Here is a 20,281-nt window from a genome sequence, read left to right on the forward strand (position 1 = left end):
TTGAGAGTAAATTGTGATGTGGACTCTCATCCCAGGATTTTAAGGAAATCAGTGGGGATCTTGAACAGGAAACATTTCAGTCAAGGGGCATCATATGACCAATATAGACAGAAGAGCAACATTTATTTGAACATTTAAGTCAATGATACCATTCCTAGGTGAACTTAACATCCGTATGGAGTCAGATCAGTCTCAATATTAATAAATGCTCACAGAAGGATTCACAAATGTATTTTGCGATTTATATATAAATGACTCTCCACAACAATATCTCTCAATGCACTCACAAATATTTATTGTTGTATATAAATGTACAAAAAATGGGCATGTAAACTGCTTTTTATTAATTCAAAGACAGCTCTGAATTAATAATGAAATATGTTTCCTTTCTTTACTACTGAAATTACAAAATGTACCCATCATTTTCCTCATGCTAGTATAGCCACATAAAAGTATCAAACCACCTGTTAAAATGCACCAGAATACAGGAAATCTATATTTTTTTTCGCCCCCACACCCCCGTTAAAAATGTCCCCCCCACATTCAGGATGCTTCCTACGCCCATGAACATATATCTGTTTCAGATGCAACATAAATGTTACTGCCTGCACACTTTTTTGGGGGGGGAAAATGCCTTATAATGAATATGTGAACGGGTATGTGTGTGTATGTGTGTGTGTGTGTGTGATATTTGTCAGTTGAACTTGTTGGTACTGTCACCCGCAGCTTTAAGCTCTCATTTCACTGACCTGTTTGGTGACATATATTTAAATAATCACCTCAGACAATCAACTTGTCAGCCTACAGGGTTAACAAACGAAAAACTCTAAGAAAGTTCTACAGAGGAAAGTGTGTTTGAGGAAAGCAAATAATGAGGCTCAACTAACATATACACACACACATGGACTGTAAAAGCTAATAAATCCAATGAAATGTAATATGAATAAAGATATTTAAGGTAAAGCAAATGTTTATGTGAATTTAAGATAAAAACTACCAACCCTGTAATTTGCCTCTTTTAAAGCATTTTATCATTTTGAAATGATGAGATGGAAAGTAACTAAGGACATTTACTCAAGTATACAGTAGTACTTGTTAATCAAAGTAAAAAACAACAACTTTGATTTCATTTGTATCTAACGCAATAGCATTTTAAAGTCTATTTACAACTGTGTATTAAATATTTGTTCACTTACCATATTCAATGTATCTACTGTAATCCAGTGACTTTCCGACAGACTACCAGGAGACGGACTGTGCTTCATGTGGTTTCACATCCAAAAAAAAGGGCTGGCCAGAGACACTAGTGATGTGCAAATGAACGATGCACCTGTGTGGATAGTTTTAAATATGCAAGCCTGTACATATGCAAAGTCAGTCGGTTCCTTACAACATGCCTCTGGATACAAAAGTTGTAAAAGAAAACAAAAGCCTGCTGTTATTTTAAAGTGATTTAAATGTTCGCCTCACTAAGCACTTTAGGCTAGGCAAGGCAAGGCAAGACAAGGCAAGGCAAGGCAAGGCAAGGCAATTTTATTTATATAGCACCTCTCAGCACGCGACAATTCAAAGTGCTTTAAAAAATAAAAACAAACATTTAAGAATAAATACAGCATAAACACATTATTAAATGGCATTTAAAAACAGGCATAAAAAAGCAAAGATAATGAAATAAATAAATAAACACAGCAGGTACAGAATACATGAATAAAAGGCATATTGCAGTGTGAGTATGAACAGCTCAATTAAAAGCGGACGTGCACGATTCGGGCAGTTTGTTCCAGATTGTCAGGGCATAATAGCTAAACGCTGCTTTTCCATGTTTAGTTCTTATTCTTGGAACAGAGAGCAGACCCGACCCAGAGGACCTGAGACTCCTGGATGGTTCATAGTTAAGCAGGAGATCGTTTATATACCTCGGTCCTAAGCCATTTAGTGATTTAAAAACTAGCAATAGTATTTTAAAATCAATTCTTTGGTCGACTGGAAGCCAGTGTAAAGATTTCAGAACCGGACTGATGTGATCCACTCTTTTAGTGTCAGTGAGGACTCGAGCAGCAGCGTTCTGAATCAGCTGCAGCTTTCTGATGGATGTTTTAGTGAGCCCTGTGAAGACACTATTGCAGTAGTCGAGTCTACTGAAAATAAAAGCATGGACACGTTTTTCTAAATCCTGTTGCGACATTAGTTTTTTAATCCTCGATATATTCTTCAGGTGATAATAAGCAGACCTAATAACTGTTGCAATGTGACTGTTACAATGCAGGTCTGAGTCCATCACTACACCTAGATTTCTAGCTTCATGAGTTACTTTGTCATGCCGACTGAAGCTCTGCGATTACTTTTAATCGGTCATTCTTTGCTCCAAAAACAATTATCTCAGTTTTTTGTTTGTTCAATTGGAGAAAGTTCTGAGTCATCCAGTCAGTGATGTGCTCAGTGTTCTAATCGGAGAGTAGTCTCCCGGCCTGTAATTATTCATTACGGTTGCGTCTAGGTTATGATTTTTTAGGAGTGGTTTAATTACTGCAGTTTTCAGGGCCTGTGGAAATACACCCGAGTAGAGAGACTTGTTTACTATGTGTAGTATATCTGAGGCCAAACAATGAAAAACAGTTTTGAAAAATCCTGTCGGGATTATATCGAGGCTACAGGAGGAGGATTTCAGATGTTGAATAATGTCTTCCAGGTCTTTAGTATTTATCAGACGGAATTGTGTCATGATGTCTGAATTGACTTTAGGTGGACACAGGGACAACACATTTGCTGTACCTGATACCGAGGAACTGACTGCTTGTCTAATTTTCATGATGTTGTCAGTGAAGAAGGAGGCAAAATCATTGCAGGCCCTAGTGGATAGAAATTCAGAAGCTACCGACACTGGGGGGTTAGTTAGTCTGTCAACGGTATACACAATACTTTACATACACATATAAACTAATGACGTGCAAATAAATGACAATACAAAACACCTCATGATGAGAGACAGACAAAAGGGAGCTAATATAGAAAGAGGTAGTTGCCTGAGAAAAACAAACCGGTTCTACAGCTGATGTGAACATGAGATATTTCATGTCAATTCAAATTGTTCATTATTTCATGTTCATTTATTTTGCTATTCATATTTCACACTGCGATGAATCTGCAGTATTCTTGTATTTATACCTTGTTTTAATTGTATGTTATTATTTATTACTGTTACGTGCCATAGTGGGTGCTTGTATGTGTGTGTGTGTATGTGTGTGTGTGTCTCTCCCCCTCTCCCCCTGATTGTCTCCCTCAGGTGCTCCCAATCCCCAATCAGGGCCTCCATAAAGGACCCGAGGAAATCAAATCAAATCAAATCAAGTTTTATTTATATAGCACATTTTTAAACGATTTTTGGTCGAGCCAAAGTGCTGAAAGGAAGGCTGCAGTCGCTCTCTTTCTTCTCCTGTGAGCTGCATGGATGGCAGTGGGTGATCTGTGCAGCAGTGTAGTGTTTTGTTGTTGTCTACGTGTAGAAGTTGTGAGTAGTTTTATGGTTTACTGTTGTCGCTTTCTGTTATGAGAAAGTTTTTTCGTTTCAGCTGCACTGTTTCTAAAAGCTTCTAATGCCTTTTTTTGCAAAGCACATTGAATGGCCTTGTGTTGAAATGTGCTCTGCCTCATCGTTACTATTATATTTTATATATAAGGAATGGTTAAGAAGTGTAATTGCCGATGCAGCAACCACACTCATTTGACTGATTTGTGTGAAATTAAGCAACTAAGCTGCTTTTTAATAAACAAAACACTTTAGCATAGGTTTTTCATTTCATTTAAGAACACAATAAAATATGTAACATCCCGCTAAAGCACAGTTTACTGGTCATGTTTTGTATTAGGAGTAACATTCTGTATCACATCATGAGTGAAATGTACAATAATAATAATAATCAATTTGATTTGTAAGCGCACTTTTCATTGGCGTAAACGAAACTCAAAGTGCTACAGAGTAAAAAGGGTGAAACAAAACATGTTACAACCCGGCACTTGGGCTGCAACAGGACGAGGGGTCTGAAAGTATAACAATCCTTTTATTTTGTGGAGACCAAAAAGACAGCCGCGACATGAAGCTCACAGTGCGAGAGGAATGAGAGAGAGAGAGACGTATCCGGCTGGGCTCTCTTCTTATAGGCTTTTTGACCTAGGTGCAGCTCATCAGGTAATTGCCGGCCCCACAGCACCGGATCCTGTAAACAGAGAGAGAGAGACCACAGAACGCCGACATTTATGCCGGCATGGCAAAATGTGGGGGTTTTAAAATCTAGTAAAAGGCTATTCTAAAAAGATGCGTTTTTAGGCCTTTCTTAAAAGCATCCACAGTCTGTGGTGTCCTCAGCTGGTGTGGGAGGGCACTCCACACTCTGTGGTGTCCTCAGCTGGTGTGGGAGGGCACTCCACACTCTGTGGTGTCCTCAGCTGGTGTGGGAGCAGAAGGCTCGGGGTGTTTCTCAATGTCGAGGATGCTTCCTTGGTAGGACATGTCCCTCCGAGTCATGTCCTTCAGAAGCGAGGCAAGAATCCTTCCTATAGCCTCGGAAAACGAAGAATGGTGGAACAGGCTAACAGGTGTGCGTCATATGCGAGGCCCCGCCTTAAATGGAGCAAGATTTCCGCCAAAGATTTGGGAAATTGGTCCGTGCGCAAAGCATTGTGGGCAGGGTTCGAGTTACGTGGGAGCCAATGGGAGCTGAGCTCCCATAAGGAGGGGCCTGAGCTCCCACGGACCCAGTAAATTTAACATCTGTGGGGGTCGCTAATATACATTACCAACAACCATTATTTTGATCACAAATAATGCATTTTTCAATGTAATGAGTATTATTTACGTTAACGAGGTAAATAGGCAAACAAAACAACGTTTTCCAAAAGAACTACGCATCGTATTCTCTCTTGAATGACAATATGCCTGCACTTCACCTCTAAGGTGCGCAATAAAATATTGCGCAATCTATGCCTGTGAGGCTGTGAACGTGCTGCGCGCGCCCGAAGAATGAACCGTTATATCAACAGACATTCAAATATATTGACAGGATACACACATACATACTATGAGTACCGTAGGCTAGCAGACGATTAGCATGCCGCCCAAAAAAAGGCCACTGCCGCCGACGGGGTCTACAAGCCTGGCTAGTTTTGGTTTTCTCACAAAGAAACAAAAAACAGCTTTTGACAACCAAAATGCACCTGCTAGCGTGACAACTAGTACTAACCTTGCTGCTACGGAGGATGCTGTCTTTGCTAGCGGACCTGATGCTGTTGAATGTGGGACCACCAGCACACACGTAGAAAGTTCCGAAGCAGAGCGGTATGAGGAGGCAGGAGGTACTGCTACAGAAGGACCGCCACTTAACTGGGGACACAATCAGTGGAGATCCTGGAAAGAAAGAAACCCCTGGCTGTTTTCAAAGGAGGGTGGTCTTGGATGCCTCGTCTGTAAGGAAACCAAGACTCTCTTACTTTCGGAGAAAAAATATGGAACGCATTTGGCGGATGCCTGGATCAATGGGACTGTGAGTAGCCCTGTGCAGAAGCAGTTGCGAAAAATTTTTTACATACACCGCGACTCTATTGCTCATAAACGAGCTGTTGAAATAGCGGAGCTCAAACTAAAAGAAGTGCTTCCGAAGAAAGTTGCAGAACTCAGCTCCAGCATGTTTAATGAGACAGCTAGTTCGTTCAGGGCAGCCTATACTGTCGCTAAAGAAAGGTTGCCTTATACAAAATTGAATCCCATTATGCAACTTAATGAAATGAATGGTGCGACAGTCGGCCCTGCTCACAGATCCGATCATTCATGTGCCCAGATTGTAGAGCACATTGCACAAGAGATGAAAAAGACATTTATTTCTAATATCAAATCACTTGATTCCCGTATTAGTCTAACACTAGACGAAAGCACAATTCATGGACGCGCATACATGATTATTTATGTCAGGTGCGATGTCACTGGGAATGGAGAATTGGACAATGTGTATTTTGACATTGTTGAACTGGACCAGGGCACTGATGCAGAGTCGCTGTGTAGCGCACTGAAAAACAGCCTCCAGGCGGGGGGAATGGATGAAGAGTTTCTTCGTAAAAACCTAATTAGCATAGCCACAGACGGTGCTGCCGTGCTAACCGGGAGACAGACTGGACTCATAGCCAGGCTGAAAAAGGATTTCCCTCATCTTCAGGCAGTTCATTGTCTAGCTCATCGTTTGGAATTAGCGGTGAATGATTCATTGAAGGCTGTGGCAGGCTGTAATCATTTAGAGTTTTTCCTCGCTAAACTCTATTCTCTTTACCACCAGTCCACGAAAAACGCCAGGGAGTTAGAGGAAGCGGCTGCGGAACTGAACATGCAGATTCTGAAAATCGGACAAGTCTTTACAATTAGATGGGTTTCCAGCAGTTACAACACTGTCAAAGCTGTGCTGAAGGACTTCCCAGTGTTAGCACATCACTTTAAATCTGCGAGTGAAGATGGCTCACGTTCTGGTGCAGAGAAAGCCAAGTACGCTGGTTTACTAAAGCATCTGACATCCACTGGATTCCTCACTGATTTAGCGACAATGAAAGACGTGTTACGTGAACTACAAAGTCTCTCTCTGAAACTACAGAAACGCGACACGTCCCTGGTTGATGCAAGCCGCTACATACATCAGACGATCGAGGTGCTCTCTGCCACGAAGGACAACGATGGGAAAACTGAACTAAAAGTCAAAGCGGGCATAACAAGCGGCCAGTTCAAAGGGGTTGATATTAGAGAAACTCAACCTAAAGTAAAGAAGTCCCAATTTTACCAGTCAATCATTGATAATCTCACCAGGCGTCTTCCCGATAGTGAGCTGGTAACTATGTTGAAGCCTATGGATCAGCACTTCTGGCCAAAAGAGAGGACAGAGCTTGTTCTGTTTGGAGAAAGGGAGGTGGGGAAGTTTGCTAAACTTCTCGGAGAGTCCGCAACTGAAGCTGTCAGTGAGTTCAGAGACTGGAAACTACAACAACAAGGCAAGGAACATCAGGGTAAAACCTTGAAAAGACTGATAGTGGCGAGCAACACTGTTCTTCCGACATCTGCAGAGTGCGAGAGGGGCTTTTCTGCATGCAATGACACCGACTGTAAGACCAGGAACCGGCTGCGAGCCAGAAGCCTCAACGCATTGTTGTTTGTGGATTTAAATGGGCCTCCTATCAACAAATTTGACCCTTTCCCATTCATCCAATCGTGGATAAATAAAGGACATCGGACTTCCACATCATGGGTTCCAGGACCGCGACCACAGCCTGCTGAAAACAGACCACTTTGGGCTATTTTATCTGCGTAAAGGTATGGGCGTGTGTGTGTCTGTGTGTGTCTGTGTGTGTGTGTGTGTGTGTGTGTGTGTGTTTGTTTGTTTGACCACGTAATTAGCAGTGAAGTCAGTCTCTCTCTCTCTCGTTTTATCTGTGAGAGCTAATTTTTGTATTTTCTTTATAGCTCTTACGTTGTTATTGATTGTGTACGAGTTCATGTGTTTGAGCATGCGCAGTCTGTCCTGAAGTTGTGGAGAGAGTAAAACGTAATAAACGGAGGCGCTGTTTGTGACGCTCCACAAGTACAGAGTTCCTGAGTTTTTGTGATTTTGTAATTATCTTTGAAGCCCTAACACATCAGACACTAATTGTATACTCACAAGGGTGTGCAATATATACCATCAGTTGGAGTCTGCACCTCCAAGGTGCGCAATACATTATTGCGCAATCTATGCCTGTGACTGTGCGTGCGCGCCTGCACGCACGCGCGCATGCGCTAGTTTTAAAGACCCCCATAGAGCTCAGTTTATAACTCGAACCCTGATTGTGGGGATTTTAAGACCGCGGAGGATACACATGTGCAGCCTCGAAATTTCCCACAAGCTTTTCAGCATCTGGCAGACTGAGTGTGGGGCGGAGTTTAGCAATATTTCTGAGGTGGTAGAAGGAGGTCTTGCATGTTTGTTTGATGTGGGCCTCAAAGGGACTACATAGAGTATTTCAGCAGTATTAGTGTTAATCATAATAACCAGTCACCTGCTGACATTCACAGATCCTTTTATTATATGAGCTGTAATGTGTAAAAGTGGGTTAAAGAAATGAAACATCTCAAATGAACATCATCTCACTAATATATATATCAATAGCTGACAAATAAACATGTTTCTGAGTTCATCTTTGCAACAAAAACAATATCAATTATAAAAATGAGGCACACAGATAAATTGTGTAGTTGTTTCCATATCAATTGATGTGTGCAGAACCATTGAAGTGGTATGTATTTCTCTTAAAATTACATTTGTCTTTGTCTGAAATCATTTACACTTCCCTCCATTTGCATTAATTGAGTCTGTGAAGCTTTCTCATTTCTCTAATTCCCCTCCTCGACTCCTATCCTCGTGTCTTAGTCCCGCCCACAGGAGATGCGAGCGGAGGAGTCCAGAGCTGCATCTCACTTCGGTTAAATGGATTCCTTGCGTCCCTCACTTGCGTCGTTTCCCTGCGTCTAGTCCCTCCCACCAGGAAGCATGGAGAGACGCAAGGAAACCACGAGAAGCAGGGAAATGAGTTTTAAGAGCAATGGGACGTCGTTTCCTCCGGAGAGTCACGTGAAGCGACGTCCGTTTGTGATGACGCCGCACAGCTGATCGTCTGACAGCAGCCAGATCAGTGCATGCGCTGCATCGTCCAATCAGTGAGCGATACACAGTAAGGGGGCGGGGCGAGTGTCTGAGGATTTCACCAGAGGATGGTCTGGTAGTTCCTCAATTATCGCTCCTCCGTTATCACTCCTCGATCCTCGGTCCTCCGGCACAAATAAGGCCACTGGGACGCTACTCAAGATGGCGCAGACAAATCAACTTCCGGTGATACCGAGCCCGAGGAGCGAGGAAATGAAAAATAAGAGAAGTGAGACGCACCCCAGGAGGGGAACCGAGGAGAGAGGAGGGGACGCAGCAGGCGGTTAGAGAAATTAGATGTCCTTCAACATGAAAACGCTGAAATTCATTTCCGGGTCACTACCGGAGGACCGAGGATTCGAGGAGTCGAGGAGGGGAAATTAGTGAAATGAGAAAGGGCCTGTGTGTCTGTATTGTACTGCGTCCTTTAAAAAAAACATGTCTAAAGCTGCACATTGTATTATTCATATTTAATTAACCTCCTTGTCCTTTTCAGCATAGCAGGCTCCATTTGAGTTTTCATGTAAAGAAAACTGAATATCTGAATTTGTTTTATCATCCATCCCTCCCACACAAGTCAGTATACCAATGACTTGAAAATGGTAAAAAAATCAACAAAGTGCCGCTTTAATGGGTTTTATATAACAATTAAGACCTCAACTGGATGGAAATAAGAAGTGTGACGGACATAGATGTGTTTAAATTCAGATTTAAAAGAGTCAATACTACATCAGTGTAAAATTGCACCAATAAAGGGATGTTTATGCAAATACATGTTGTTGTCCACTAGGGGGCAGTATCCCTTCTTACAAAAGATGCACCGTTGTCTGCATGGTGGCTTTGAATTCAAACAAACGATGTGTTTATCAGTCTGTTATACCCGGAGAGAGAAAACGAAAGATAATGAAGACATAACCCATTATGTTTTAAGGCACATGGAGCAAATCATACCATATAAGCACCAGCAAGCTCAATTCCTGACTCATCTGAAATAAAAAAACACTTCAGATCACAGATTATCTTTTGGTGAAATTGATAACACATCGTCACAAAGCTTTCTCACAGTTACATCAAGTTCAGCGACTGCAGCTCACAACGTCAAAACATAGCTGTGAAAGTGCAAGACTTTAAGACAAACTTACTGACAATATGGTTAATGTTTGTATCAGGCATATGATACTTGACAAATACAATAGTATAAACAAAACAAATGTAGTTAAACGACTGATTAATATTACAATAAAGTACAATTTGATGGAGAACATTAAGTCTTTAAATTCTCCCATTAGAAGGCACTTAACACCTACTTTTTTTATGAATAATATATGTCACATTGATATAAAAAATGTACAATTGATTTTTCATAATAAGGCACCCCTGTATAGGCTGTATTTCTGTCACATTTCCAAGATAAACACCTTGACACCTCAATCCTTTTTCTTCATAACACTGAGTGATTAAAAACCTCATCGATGGCTTCACTTTAGAAAGACTCTTTCTCTGACATTTACTGCAGGCCAAAGAAAACGCTCCAACAATCATCCCCTGAAGATGTGTTTTAGTCATTGCCTGCTCACATTTAAATAGTTAATAAAATGTTATTCTAGTTTTCCATCTACAGTTTGCATGGTCTGGTGTAGAACAACTGAAAGGTAAGGAGAGTATTTGGTATTTCCTAACCCTAACCCTAACAGAATGACATTTCAAGTGGCTTTGAAACATACATTTCTCTATGTTGAGATATGTACAGGGAATAATATTAAACAAATGAATGACTAAATCAAATTGGACTGATTTGAATAACTTTAAACCTTATTTGTCTCGGTGTAGATGGACTCAGACGTGAGCACTTCTAAAACCCTGGCTACAATTTGTAAATGTCATAATATGCTAAAAAGTGCGATCTTTGGGGCTGATTTTGGACTTAATGTTGGAGTGTCCCATGGCCAGGGAGGCGTGTGGCGCAGTGGACTAGGGCGTTGGTGTTCAGATCAGAGGAGCACAGGTTCAAACCCCACTGCAGTCAGCATGTCGTTGTGTCCCTGAGACACTTCGCCCCAAATTGCTCGTGTGGGGATTTCCCACAGTGTTGAGTATGTAAGTCGCTTTGGATAAAAGCGTGTAACATGTAATGTGTTAAACTACATTTAAAATCTGCAATCTAATATGCAAGTCATTTATGAGAATGATGTCCCAATCTGTCAGTGTAATGGAAAAAGAGTGGATTCTCCAAGCAGTTCTCATACACTGTTTGTACCCTCATATGCAATAAATGTTATTTTTAGCCAGCCCAGGTGACGTATTATAGTACAAATCTGTGTTGGAGGACTTATACTATACAATAGTACAAAAGCAGTCCTTGTTTGCATGCTTGTTGATGTCCACCATTGTGTTGTCCGGAGGAATTACACAAACCATTGGCAGTGTGACTTCTGAATTGTCTGTCGTTGTCTTTGTCTGGAAACACAGAGAGTGAAGTTCTGTTCTATCCCAATAGGTAGCATTACTCAATCGTTGTCTTAGGTAAAGAAAGGGAAACCGGTCGGACCAGAAAAGTTAATCGGAGAATGTATTTTGAAATCACGACAACGATATTCTTCCAGCGTGAGTGAGGCGATGAAAAGTCAAACATTGAAAAGCTGCACATGTTGGCTTTGTATCATCTGCCGTGAAACATTTGGATTTTGTGCTTGTCTGCCAGCAGCATGGTGACATTATATTCGTAATCTCCGTCGTGGACTCCTGTGTGTCGGAAAGCTCCGGCCAAATGGTTCTCCTCCCAGTAGTGGTGCCAGTTTCCATACTGGTCTGCGCCAAACCCAAACACATTGACCTGGAGGAGAAGAGGAACAAAACGCAATGTGTCACAAACACAGTAGAACATCATGGATACACAGGGGGGTCCAAACTTCTTTCACCGAGGGCCTCATACAGAAAAATATACGAAGGGCTGGGCCGCTCACTAGAGGTATATTGCCTCATAAGTTCAGTTATAAGAGAACAAATCAATCAAATGTAGGTAAATGATGGTTGATATTGATGAAAAAAAGCTCTCTGTAGGGTTTCATTTATTGTGTTGGCAGCTCATCCCTTAAAACAGAAGCCTCAGATTGATTATAATAAGAGGAAATGTGAAGGGTATATTACAAGGTTGTTTTGTAAATGTGTTATTGGGCTTTTTTCTTATCAACTAAGATATGTTAGAACATGTTTTCAACTTTAATTGACTGCATTTATTTGAAAATTGGGCCTATTAACACATGAATACTGTGTTATATAATTGAACATATGTATTTAAGAAGTACAATAGCAGATGTTTAATTTGTGGGCCATATTTTATTTAATATTATACTTTTGGAATTTGCTGAGGACCAATTCAAAATGGTCGGTAGTTTGTTTGGACACCCCATGCACTAAACACTTCATCATTAATGGATTTTTTCCAGCTTTCACATTTTGTCAAATTCTTTTAAGAGTGGCTAATCCTGGTCTTTAGATAAGGGTGCTGGACAGACACTTCCCCAAAAAGCAAACAAGAGAGGTTGTTCAGTTTCAACCGAACTATTCATATCAAACACTGCACTGTAACTTTTATTCATGTATTTTGTCTTTTAATGTTTATTTTATTATCTTTGCTTTTTAAAATGCCATTTTCTTAATGTCTTTAATTTGTTGAATTGCCTTGTGTTGAAAGGTGCTCTATAAATAAACTTGCCTTGCCTAGTTTAACTTTAAACATATATATATCTACTAAACAATAAACTCCAGTGGACTTTCCAGAAATAAAAACACAATCAAAAATCCAAATATAACTATTCACACACACACACACACATACACACACACACACACACACACACACACACACACACACACACACACACACACACACACACACACACACACACACACACACACACACACACACACACACACGCTCAGGTTCCTGGAAACTCTCTTCGAGAACAAGTCCTTCCTGTGTGTTTGAATGTTTTAGAGTTTAAACTATGAGAGGACAAAGGTGTGCTTTACACACACACACACACACACACACACACACACACACACACACACACAACACACACACACACACACACCACACACACACACACACACACACACACACAGTCACACACACACACACACACACACACACACACACACACACACACACACACACACACACACACACACACACACACACACACACACACACACACACATACACACACACACACACACACACACACACACACACACACACACACACACACACACACACACACACAGTATTCTGACTTCTGAAGTGTCTATGAAGACTCACCCTCGTCACAGATGTGCAGAGCGAGCAGTAAACTGAGGAAACCTGTAGAAGGATATCGTCCGTGACCTTCGAGCCAAGACTCGTAGACGTATTTGAGAAATGTTGGACTGTAAATCAACACCTGCAAAATAAATAGATTTGTTAAAAACTCCTTTGTTATTTACTGTGTTAAAAAATAAACAGATATACCGTACAGGTGACTAAGGTCAACATTTTGATTAATAGACAAAACCATGAACTTCACCAGTTTTATTTTGTTGTAAAACATATTTTCTGAAATGTTATATTTAAACATGCAAATTAGGCTTTATCCTATTAAATATGTTACCTTTGACTAAATCCAGATTTAAGAGTATTTTTTTGATTTGGTTGACATATTTTAGTCAAAGACTTAGACAGAGGAAGCAGCCTTACATTTTTCCATTGATTTTCACCATGCTTTACAAAAAAAAGGGGTTTATCTAAATATATACAACATTAAAAGCCTCTGTTTAAACCTTTAGAATACAGTCAGGACTTAATATACTACATGTTGTTCATGTTAGTGATACTAAAATGGAGATTTCTGCAACAGTATGAGAAAAAAACTAATTTAAAGTGAAGTGCACCTCACAAATGATGAAGGATGGAATAGAATAAATAACGTCTGATCAAAAGTAATGCCATATTCAATTCAACAAACTGTATGTTAACCTCTCTTTGACTCACCTTGTCTTTATTTGCCTTTATCCTTGATGTAACAGCTGTATATGTGCTGGAAGATAAGAAGGAGGGTAAACATTTGGGCTTTAATAAACTTGAATATCCTTGAAATGCTTGAACAATTCGTCTATGAAAACGTTCATAGTGTGAGCTTCTATGCATTTCTGACTTAACCTAGGACACACGTTAATATACATGATGATTTAAAAAGAATAGGCTTAGTGTTAGGTCACATGACTCATATGTTGAGGTTTTTGCATGTTGCATCAATCGTCATTCGGCATTTTTTGTGTGTGACAGTACAGGAAGTACTATGTTGTAAAGTAGTGAAGTATTTTCTTGGAAGGAACTTCTGTTTAAAGGGGCCCTATTAGGCTCTTTGTGGTTATCCCTTTCCTGTAGTGTGTTATATATAGGTTGTTGTGCATGTAAATGGTCTGCAAAGGCTAAAATCCCAACATTGACCAATCACAACAGAGCCGGAAAGCTAACCAATCAGAGCAGACTGGGCTCTGGTTTCAGACAGAGGGTGAAAAGATAAGATAATATAAGAAGATAAGAAGTACTTTATTGATCCCAATACACCTGAACATCAGCAGGAGAGGACTCTTTAAAGTAGAGACACTACATACTGATATACACCTGAACATCAGCAGGAGAGGACTCTTTAAAGTAGAGACACTACATACTGATATACACCTGAACATCAGCAGGAGAGGACTCTTTAAAGTAGAGACACTACATACTGATATACACCTGAACATCAGCAGGAGAGGACTCTTTAAAGTAGAGACACTACATACTGATATACACCTGAATATCAACAAGAGAGGACTCTTTAAAGTAGAGACACTACATACTGATATATACCTGAATATCAGCAAGAGAGGACTCTTTAAAGTGGAGACACTACATACTGATATACACCTGAACATGAGCAGGAGAGGACTCTTTAAAGTAGAGACACTACATACTGATATACACCTGAACATCAGCAGGAGAGGACTCTTTAAAGTAGAGACACTACATACTGATATACACCTGAACATCAGCAGGAGAGGACTCTTTAAAGTGGAGACACTACATACTGATATACACCTGAACATGAGCAGGAGAGGACTCTTTAAAGTAGAGACACTACATACTGATATACACCTGAACATCAGCAGGAGAGGACTCTTTAAAGTAGAGATACTACATACTGATATACACCTGAACATCAGCAGGAGAGGACTCTTTAAAGTAGAGACACTACATACTGATATACACCTGAACATCAGCAGGAGAGGACTCTTTAAAGTAGAGACACTACATACTGATATACACCTGAACATCAGCAGGAGAGGACTCTTTAAAGTAGAGACACTACATACTGATATACACCTGAACATCAGCAGGAGAGGACTCTTTAAAGTGGATACACTACATACTGATATACACCTGAACATCAGCAGGAGAGGACTATTTAAAGTGGATACACTACATACTGATATACACCTGAACATCAGCAGGAGAGGACTCTTTAAAGTGGATACACTACATACTGATAAACACCTGAACATCAGCAGGAGAGGACTCTTTAAAGTAGAGACACTACATACTGATATGATCCTGAAAATAAAACCCAGTATGTGCTCTTTAAAGCCACTAAAATATTCCACACTGTGCCTGTGCAGACTGAGTTTGAGAAGTAAATGGATGGCATACTAATGAGTGAAATGAAAAGTAATGATCACACTGTGAGATACCATCCTGACAAATGTTTCCAATTAAAGTAAGTTTTATTAAGGCTATTGCAATGCTACTCATTGAAATTCAAATATTATACAGACTGGCTTTAATGTGTTTCTGTACAATATAACCGGCCAACCATTTTGTCTTCATTTTGTGGTGAATGAATGTGAAAATGGCCGAGTGTCTACTGGTGCATTCAATTAGTACACTTAGCACTCTAATGTTATAAAATGCGTGAAATGTTTGCATTGAGAACTGCAATCAGTCCCTTTGTCATTTTAAAGAGGCCCTTTTCTATTTAACAAGACGAGAAAATGTAAAATTCACAGCCCTCATTTGAGATCTAACGGCTGTTGGGTTAACGCTGACATTACTGCCAATACTGTGAAGTGTAGTGATGCAGAAAGATTGCTTTGGAGTTGGACGACAACTATAGGAAACATTTGGATTCACTCGTCCTTATACAGTCTAACATGTTGGCACATGTTGGCACATGTGAGTTATTGGCAGGTTTTTGAATTTCTTTTGGACGTCCAGTAATCAAGCTAATGATCACAGGGTCATTGAGAATGAAGCAGCTGAAGGAGAAATGTACTGGAAGATTAACACAGAACGATTATTCTTATACAGCCATCTGACAAATAGGAATACTGAGTGAATGCTGTTATGACAATCTGCTAGTTGGAGAGTATGAATGGATTTGGGGGGAAGCATCACACGATGCATAGTAATGAGTTCAAAGCTATTTAAAGGGGACCTATCATGCAAAATGCACTTTTGTACGTCTTTTATACATGAATATGTGTCCCCGGTGTTCCAGGGAACTCACCAAGTATCAGAAAACACAACCCTCTCTATTTTCCTCCATACCCAAATCTCTAAAAAAGGGGCTGCAACGGATCTGATAAAAACTGATCCAGATTTGAACACTTCTATGTCGTCACAGAAGTGGCGCTACGGCTATTGGGCCAACTCTCCACCTATGAGGGGAATGTGGGGGTTGGGCCACGGCCGGCCATTGCCGCTCGAAAGCGCTGGAGACGCTGTAGTACATATGCCAGGCCTGTAAGTGGCGCTGTAGTCTGCCACAAAAGCAGCGAAGAAGACTTCCCGCCCATAGTTACCATGGTTACCCTTCTGTTTATTCTCCGCTGTGGCTTTTTTTCTCCCTCCCCGAGGCAAGCGTTTGCTCCCGCTGCTTTAATTCAATGCAATCCCTCCCCGTCGAGGCAAGCACTGTAATTCTCTCCGGTTAGTCCACCAGCAGATGACAAACACCCACCTCTCCGCCTCTTCCAAGGAACGAGGGGACCGTGCGGCAGAGTTTCAGTTTCAGTTACTTTCGCTGGTCAAGATGTCCGTTAAAGTTTAAATCTTCCGGACAAAATTAGAAAAGTGCCGGTCAAAGGTCTTCTTTGTTATTTATTGAGCTTTAAAACAAATGAATAACGACTCTATATAATAAAACACGGAGGACGGAGATCTTTTTTTCTCCCCCTCTTGACTTCATCAGAGCACGTCTCCCCTCTCCTGCAGGGGGGCGTGGTCAGCAGAATCAGACCCGTAGACAGCAAACAGCACAGAGCGAAATGAGGCATGGCTAAAATGCATGATCTGTTTGGTATTTTGAAAACAGAAACGTATAAATATACCTTATATAGGTATGGCCCTACAATATATAATTTAAATATAGCATGATAGGTCCACTTTAATATATAAGGACAGTTTTTAGATTGAATTGAGAAATGAAGCTCAGCGCAAGTTCAACCAGGAAGACCTTCTTTACTCATTCATTTACTATGTCCATGTCACTACTCTCTCTCCTCTCAATAAGTGATCGGGGGCGTCACTCCCCAGTTTAACCAATCACTTCGCTCTATTCTCACAAGCCTATCATAGCGCTCCGCTAACCCTTTTAATTCTGCTCTCCCCCCTCTGACAGCTGTCATTTCAGGTGACTCAACGCAACCCTCCTCCACCCCTTTTCACCTCCTGTCCCTCTGAATCCAGGGTCAAGCTAAGCCCCTCCCCTTCAGACCGAACCCAACTATCCATTCACCACCACCAGTGTCTAGACCCCGGGGGGTTTCATCGGATCGGTTCTCCCCTCCCGAATGATACTCCTGCACAACGGGGCCTAATCGCCAAAACTCCATTACATTCACTTGTGTATTCCTGGCAATAAATATGTATTCCTACAGCGTATTATTATTAAGTACTTGTAGAACCGTCCCTTTCAAGCAACACCTCTCACATTAAACATAGTCATTTGATCCATTAAATGTAAGGATATTGACGCAGCTTCATCATCAGATAAGTACACTTACTGTTTGATGGTTCCTGTGGTCAGAGCACTGATGATCCACTGCAGGTCTAGAGTTTTGAAAGGAACCAGCACCAGACACGTGTTGTTCTCCAGGTCTATCGCACTCTCTGGATACATGACATGATGTGTTGTTCTGGAGCCAACATCCTCCTCAAAACCAGACGTGGGACCCTGGTTCATTCTGAAAGACACAGAAAAGCAGAGTCATTTTTTGTAAGTCTTTTCTGGTTATTACCCGTCCTTGTGCAAAAGTAACAAACCCTCAAAGTACACCCTGTAGCGAGTAAAACTCTAACACAGAAAATACCTGTCTATGCTGCCCCAGAACGCCTCGTTGGACATTTTTCTTTTTCCATTTTTTTCTTCCTGGGTATAGTGACGTAACGGGTATAGTGACGTAACGGGTATAGTGACGTAACGGGTATAGTGACGTAACGGGTATAGTGACGTAACGGGTATAGTGACGTAACGGCTCCGCGGATTGGTCCAAATGGACCAATCCGCGCAGCTCCTCACACACCAACACATTCTCACTCCTAACTCGTACTATAGTGATGTTATGTCAGGATCCCTTGGCGTCACTATCAAACGCAGTGGGGGCCCTTTAGCGTCAATTTTCAACTAACAGGGAGTCCCATTGACTTGCATAGAGCTCCCTGGTTGGTAATAGACGAGTTGGGATCGCGGAGAAATGCTCTCAGCAGACCCATTCTCACAGCGTTTATCAACCTTTTTCTTACTCAATATCAAGCCACACTTATTGTTTTTACTTCGGCTGTGAGTGTGTGTGTGTGCTCAGGATGAGTTCAGGCTGAGTTTCGCCGTGTCTCGCTGTCTCGCAGACCTCACGCAGCAACCAGGACACGACACCAGTAATACAGCTCACACTGTCCGGTCCTCGAGCCTCAAAGGGCGAAGCAGCGAGCCCCGCAACGTCCCGCCAACACGGCACCCAGACCCCACGCAGCAAAGCCGATCCCCGGGGAGTTGGGCGGCGTCCTAAGCGTAGACCACGGGGGAGGGTCTCGCCAACTGGCGAGTTACGTATATATTTATATTGTTGTATGTCTGATCTTTTAGGAGTATTTTAGAGTGTATATGGAGGGAGAGTAGCAGGGGAGAGGCTACCACGAGTGGGAGCTCTCGCCCTAAATTGTGGGTTGGTTAAGTGCATGTGTGTGTGCCGTGTGTGTTTACAATTGCCGAGTTGTGTGCCTCCGGTAGAGGGTGTTCGCGTGCCGTGTTCTTTGTGTGGTGTGCCGCGCTAAAGCTATTAAACTAGCCCTGTTTGAAGTGTATAAAGTGGGCTCCACAGCCTAGTGGGCGTTCTTTGTGTCCCGTGGACTCGCTTCCTCTCTTGTCCTCTCCTCTCCTCTTATCCATGAACTATTGTTGTAATAAAGATTGTCCTATATTTTGTACATAGCTGTCTCTGTATTTATTGGAAGGTTCTGACAAAGTGGTAGTGTACCACACCTGAGCGAATCCAACATATATTATGCATTAACATTTTTCTTTGAACAAAATGTACATCTAAATGTATGTCTACATACAATATACATTTACAATTATAAATAGATTATATCATTATTACTACAATAGATATATATTTCCACACGACTGCACAAATCGAAGTTTATTTCGAACCACATGATGCAACATTTGTTTTTTTTCTTCTGCTAATCCCCACAACTAACAAGTCAGCCAAAACACAGCGCATGAGAAAACAATATGCAAATGTCGAGACAAAAAGCTCCATTTGCCCAATTTCACCACGTGTTGGACCTCCAAATAGCCATTCAGGATTCATTCAGAGCTCAACAATCACCACTTGGCAAGCAAGGCATGGCTATTATTATTTCTAACAATACACACTCAAGCTGCACCAGTAATTGGACAGCATATAGTTTGACAGTGGGAATAGGCATTGGTCAGTGACAGGAAGTGGCACAGAGGAGCAGAGGTGGGAAGTAGTGGACATATATAATATATATAGTACATTTTTCTGGTATCAGTACTTTACTCCAATACTTATTTTTCTGATGACTTTTTATTTTTACTTCTTACATGTTGAACACAAATACCTGTACTTTCTACTTCTTACATGTTGAACACAAATACCTGTACTTTCTACTTCTTACATGTTGAACACAAATACCTGTACTTTCTACTTTTTACATGTTGAACACAAATACCTGTACTTTCTACTTCTTACACTTTGAACACTAATACCTGTACTTTCTACTTCTTACATGTTGAACACAAATACCTGTACTTTCTACTTCTTACATTTCCCAAACAGGCTGGTTCCTTTAGTTTGAATGTGTGTCTGGTGGCGTGATCATTATTATTTAGAGTCATTGCGTGCCTATTGATTTGAACACGATCCGTGTATCCATCATTTCCTGGTCTTCTCTAAAGAAGAGGGACCAATGAAAACGTTGTCATGTTGCCGTTGTTCAGCATGGAAACATTCATTAGCTAACAATG

At 41.1% G+C, this 20,281-nt stretch overlaps 1 protein-coding gene across 2 annotated transcripts in view; it reads right to left on the reverse strand.

Moving 5' to 3' along the window:
- Window positions 1–9,721: 9,721 nt before the first annotated feature.
- The window catches only part of LOC117482807 (CMP-N-acetylneuraminate-beta-galactosamide-alpha-2,3-sialyltransferase 1-like), a 135,554-nt gene continuing 124,994 nt past the window's right edge, over window positions 9,722–20,281 (reverse strand). For both annotated transcript variants that reach the window (XM_034130997.1, XM_034130998.1), the window contains 4 exons: window positions 17,793–17,972; window positions 13,738–13,783; window positions 13,030–13,150; window positions 9,722–11,537 (listed from right to left, as the gene is read on the reverse strand). In XM_034130997.1, coding sequence (XP_033986888.1) covers window positions 11,365–11,537; window positions 13,030–13,150; window positions 13,738–13,783; window positions 17,793–17,972 — 520 coding nt within the window. In that variant the 3' untranslated portion in view covers window positions 9,722–11,364. The remainder of the gene's footprint in view (window positions 11,538–13,029; window positions 13,151–13,737; window positions 13,784–17,792; window positions 17,973–20,281) is intronic.

The sequence above is a fragment of the Trematomus bernacchii genome, unplaced genomic scaffold (genome assembly GCF_902827165.1).
Source record: "Trematomus bernacchii unplaced genomic scaffold, fTreBer1.1, whole genome shotgun sequence".
Taxonomy (NCBI): Eukaryota; Metazoa; Chordata; class Actinopteri; order Perciformes; family Nototheniidae; genus Trematomus; species Trematomus bernacchii.